We start from the raw sequence: 4,908 nt of genomic DNA on the forward strand, positions 1-4,908 counted from the left end.
AGAAAGAATGCAAAATATCTCAATAATAACGTTTATGTTGTTGAAGTGATACTTTCTTGTTCTACTGGGTTTTCAAAATGTATTGTTAAAATTAACTTCCTCTTTATTTTCACCTTTTTAAAAATATGACCACAGGTAAACTTAAAATCACAAACTTAGGGGCGCCTGGGTGGCTTAGTCGGTTAAGCGTCCGACTTTCGCTTAGGTCATGATCTCGCGGATCGTGGGTTCGAGCCCCGCGTCGGGCTCTGTGCTGACTGCCAGCTCAGAGCCTGGAGCCTGTTTCAGAGTCTGTATCTCCCTCTCTCTCTGACCCTTCCCTGCTCATGCTGTCTCTCTCTCTCTCTCCTCGAAATAAATAAAACATTAAAAAAAAAAGTTAAAAAAAAATCACAAACTTGGCTCATAGTGTATTTCTACTGGCCAGCACTACTCCAGAGAACTGATATTCACTGTTCTTGCTTCCTCTCTGGTCCGACCCCTACAATTCCTTCTCCACAAAAGGAGTGAAATTTTGAAATATAAATGAAATCATCTCAATCCCTTGCTCAAAACTACCCAGTGGCTCCTTAGCACCCTTAAAATCCGAAGTCCACTCCATGGTCTTCGAGCCCCTGCTCCCTGCTTCCGGCCGGCGCACACTCCATCTCAGTTCCTGCACATGGCCTTTCTTGCTGGCTTTTGAGCAGATTAAATGTGTGTCCACCTCAGGGCCTTGGCCTCCCACTGCCAGCAGCTCTTGGCCCAGATATTTTCAAGATGCTCTCCTTCCTCTCTCGGGTTTCTGCCCAAATGCATTCCTTGAGCATCGTATTAAGCCAGCATGCCCCTCCTTCTCCTTCCACCCCAACCTTACCTCCCTCTTTAGCTTACTTCATATCCCTCATCACTACCTACCACTGTATCATATGATGTACTTTTATTTTTTTGTCTATTTGTTTGTTTTCTATCCTTCTCCAATAGAACACAAGCCCCAGGTGGACAGGGATTTGTGTCTTTGGACTCTGGCTAGATATTCAGTGAATATTTGTTGAATGATTGAATAAATGAACAAACAGTGTACATTCAATAGTTGGTGAACAAATGAACAAACAGGTAGGGGGTTTCAAGGGTCTAAATTAGGTTTATAAGAATCACAGGGGCGAGTGTGATCCAGTTTGGGGACCATGGGCATGGAAAGAAAGTGCACACTGTTAAGAACTTTTCAAGAATATATTTATTAACTCTCATTTCCCTCACATAAGGCTGGGCTTTGGTGATTAGAAGGAAAAGCCTTCTTGGGAATGTTGCTGGAGAAAAGCCCCTCAGAGCTTTCTACTCTTTGTGGATATTCTCATGGGCGGTCCGTAGCACGCGGCACACCAGGACTACAAATTCATCAAAGGTGACCTGTCCATCTTTATCAGCATCCAGATCTTGGAATATCTTGTCAATGGTAGGTTGGTCTTTGGTATTCTAGAAGGGGACATCAGAAACAGTAAGCTCAGACTCTCCTCCCCTTTCTCTGGGCGGCCTCTCATCCCTCAGAGCTCAGCTCAGGGAGGTCCAGGGACATTAACTCATTCACCAAAACTGTGTTGGAGAATCCAATGTAATAAAATAGAAGATGGAGGGAAGGAGCTGTCATGAGCCAACATAGAGCCACACAAGTCCCGACCTAGAAGGTCTCTGTAGCTCACTAATCCCCACAGGTAAGGAAACAATCCCAGAGAGAGAGGCGAATAGAGCCCGAGGTGGCAGAGTGAGCTATGGAGAGAGGGAGGCAGATCCCCTGCCCCACAGCTAAGGAGAGCGTCCTCAGCCAACTCCACCCCCGTCCTTCAGTGGGCAAGTTTGGAGAAGGGTATCACCTACCTTGATGGAGTTTGTAAGTTCCCTTGTGATCAGCTGCTTCAGCTCACCCTTGGAGAGGGTGTCAAAATGCCCCACTCGGACTGAGTACTGGTGGAAGACATTAATGATGCCCTCCAAGTGGTCTTCCAGCTTAGTCATCCTCCCAACCTTCAGGAGACAAGAGAGTTCTAACGCAATCCCTCTCCCACCCCACCCCACATCCACTCTCTCCTCTCTTTCTGGTTTAGACAAAGGATGACTTTCCCCATGTCTGCTTTCTGTTCTCTCTGCTCTGTTTGGTCTGTGGTGAATTTTTCATTTGTAGACAGGCTAGCAGAGAGGGTTCACATAGTGCCGTCCAAAGTCTAAAAGAATCAGCCCCAGTTGCATAGCTCCTCTGGAGTATAACTCAGGGGGTGTTATTCACCCAAGCACACCTGGGAAGGGCTTGGAGGTTAGCCAAGCCGTTCCCTTTACCCAGGTGATGGCATTTTGGCCATAGGTCTCTTACAGACATTCACCAGTCCCCCTCCACCTTCACCATCCCTAAGTTCTGAAACAGTCTACCTAGCACAGCAAGGGCTGGTCCCCTTGGGTCCAAAGTGCAGTCAGCCCAAAGAGGCTCTGGCAGGCAAAAGGCTGTGGCTTCCAACAGCCTTCAGCCACTACCCTGTGAGTCCCTTGAATGCACAGCCAAGACAGGACACTTACCCTTCAATGTGCAGGAGAGTAGAAATGTAGCAAGAAGACAACACTGGTGAGGAGTACGGAGGGAGGTTTTTATAAGGTACTCCAGGCTTCACCTTCAACCTCAAGTGAAGAAATCTCTCTGATTCATCTTGAGGCAATTGCTAGACAAGGCTTTGTTGCTCAACAGAAGCTTTGGACCTGTGGCTTTTACTGCAACACCAGCAGCCCGTATTGCTCCCATGGCAGAAGCCAGCCCTGCTCAGACTGACACAGAGCCCCACCCCACCCCAATCCCACCCACCCACAGGGCCTCATCTCTGGGGCAAGATCCAGTCTTCTGGTTCAGCTCTGTCCCCTGCTTCCTACTAAAAGGCCATGGGGACGGGTTTTGCTGCTTGGGTGGCATCTGACTGGAAAGGAAAGGACTGGGAGAGGCGCTTGTTGAGTTTCTATTACAAGAAAAACAATAATGATAATAAAAACAATCAAGTTAATATGTAGTCCTGGAACAGAGAAAGGCCACTGACTTAAAACTAAGGGAATCTTAATACAGTATGGAATTTAGTTAATAATAATATATCAAGAAAGGTTTGTCAATTGTTACAAATGTATCATAGTTAAAAGATATTAATCATGGGGAACTGTGTGCAGGTATTTGGAAACTGTCTACAGTATCTTCTCAATTTTTCCATAAATCAAAAACTGTTCTTAAAAACTTCAGTCTCTGTTTTAAAACGTGGGCACATTTTCATCATTGCAGACACTGCTTTATACAAATTCTCAATTCTCCCAATAGCCCTATGGGATGAGTGCACCCATTCTGCAGATGGAAAAAGTGAGTTTCTTTTTTTTCCTAATGTTTATTTATTTAATTTTGAAGGATAGAGAGAGAAAGAGTATTAGCAGGTAAGAGCAGAGAGAGAGGGAGACACAGAATCCGAAGCAGGCTCCAAGCTCTGAGCTGTCAGCACAGAGCCTGATACAGAGCTTGAACTCACAAACCATGAGATCATGACCTGAGCCAAAACTAAACACTTAACCAACTGAGCCACCCAGAAGCCCCAAGAAAATGAGTTTAAAGAGGTGAAATGTCAAACCTAAATTTGTCCACTTTCAAAACCTTTGTCATTGATGTAATTTCACCCCTAAATCAGAGTAGGGTTTTTTTTTTTGTTATAAAAATGTGATACATGTTCATACTTTTTGTAAAAAATATAATTTGGGGGTAGATTTAGACAATCTTATATGAGACCCAGATCTTTTTATTCCAGTTTTTTGCCTGATACAGTCGATTCTTTTTAAGTTTATTTATTTATTTATTTATTTATTTATTTATTTTTAAAAATGTTTGAGTTTATTTAGAGAGAGAGAGAGAAAGAACAAGTGAGGGAGGGGTATAGAGAAAGAAAGAATCCCAAGCAGTCTCCACACCATCAGTGCAGAGCCTGATGCAGGGTTCGAACTCACCAGCCATGAGATCATGACCTGAGATGAAATCAAGAGTCAGAGGCTTAACTGACTGCACCACCCAGGCATCCCACATTTTATTTATTTTGAGAGAAAGCAGGGGAGGAACAGAGAGAGAAACCCAAGTAGGCTCTGCACTGTCAGCACAGAGCCCCATGAATGGCGAGGTCATGACCTGAGCTGAAATCCAGAGGCAGACGCTTAACCCACTGAGCCATCCAGGTGCCCCAACAGTCAATTCTTGATTAGCTCTTTCAAAAATTCTTTCCTCCCTGCACCCCACCCCACCCCCAAATCACTGTGTGGAAAGTGCCATGCTGGACTCAGGGACAGAGGAGCACAAATTCAGGGGCTGCTCTCCCGGACTTTAGAACCAAGTGGGTTCAGACACCTTCCTAAATAACAACATAGGGAGCTCACCGCAGATGGGGCCAAGGGTGAGAGGCGGTAGAGGAGTCCAGGGCAGGGTGGCGGTTGTTGAGCGTCAGTCAGGCCAAGATTAGAGACCCAGACTGCACATGGGGATGGGCTTTGCAGGCGCAGTGGGAAGCTGTGGAAAGGTGTTGGAGAACAGTTCTGTGTGAGCTCTTGACTTCTGTGTCCTGTGGCTTCATTTGTATGGCCATCTCACTGCCTCTTGTGTTGCCCAGAGTTGTTACAAGGCTCAACTAGGGGAATGTGTAAGAAAGTGCTTGAAAAGAGTGAACTGTGATCTTGAAATTTGTTTTCCTTTGTACCCACCTAACTTGGATGTGGGTCATTCAGTGCAGTCCAGCATTCGGGGGGCCCAGCCACCAGGGCTGCAAGAAGGACAAAGAGACCCAACAGCAGCCTTCACTCCAGCCCCCGTCCATGGAAGACCCCCTCACACCTGCTCAAGCACAGGCCCAGATCTGTGCCACCGGCAAGGCCTGAGGG

General features: G+C 46.0%; 1 protein-coding gene across 1 annotated transcript; it reads right to left on the reverse strand.

Annotated features, from left to right (window-relative positions):
• Positions 1–1,198: 1,198 nt before the first annotated feature.
• On the reverse strand, positions 1,199–2,648 carry LOC144231525 (protein S100-A12-like). The gene is made up of 3 exons (XM_077764011.1): positions 2,545–2,648; positions 1,855–2,001; positions 1,199–1,455 (listed from the first exon to the last, which is right to left on the reverse strand). Exons 2-3 carry the CDS (start codon positions 1,990–1,992, stop codon positions 1,315–1,317), a joined length of 279 nt encoding a protein of 92 aa, XP_077620137.1. The 5' UTR covers positions 1,993–2,001; positions 2,545–2,648; the 3' UTR covers positions 1,199–1,314.
• Between the last annotated feature and the right edge of the window lie 2,260 nt (positions 2,649–4,908).

The sequence above is a fragment of the Crocuta crocuta genome, unplaced genomic scaffold (genome assembly GCF_008692635.1).
Source record: "Crocuta crocuta isolate KB4526 unplaced genomic scaffold, BGI_CrCroc_1.0 scaffold528, whole genome shotgun sequence".
Classification (NCBI taxonomy): domain Eukaryota; kingdom Metazoa; phylum Chordata; class Mammalia; order Carnivora; family Hyaenidae; genus Crocuta; species Crocuta crocuta.

Excerpts from the sequence above, each read along its gene's own strand:
- LOC144231525 (XM_077764011.1), bottom strand. The coding sequence starts at position 1,992 with ATGACTAAGCTGGAAGACCACTTGGAGGGCATCATTAATGTCTTCCAC. Across the intron at positions 1,456-1,854 it reads AACTTACAAACTCCATCAAG|AATACCAAAGACCAACCTAC; the intron begins GTAGGTGATACC and ends GTCCCCTTCTAG.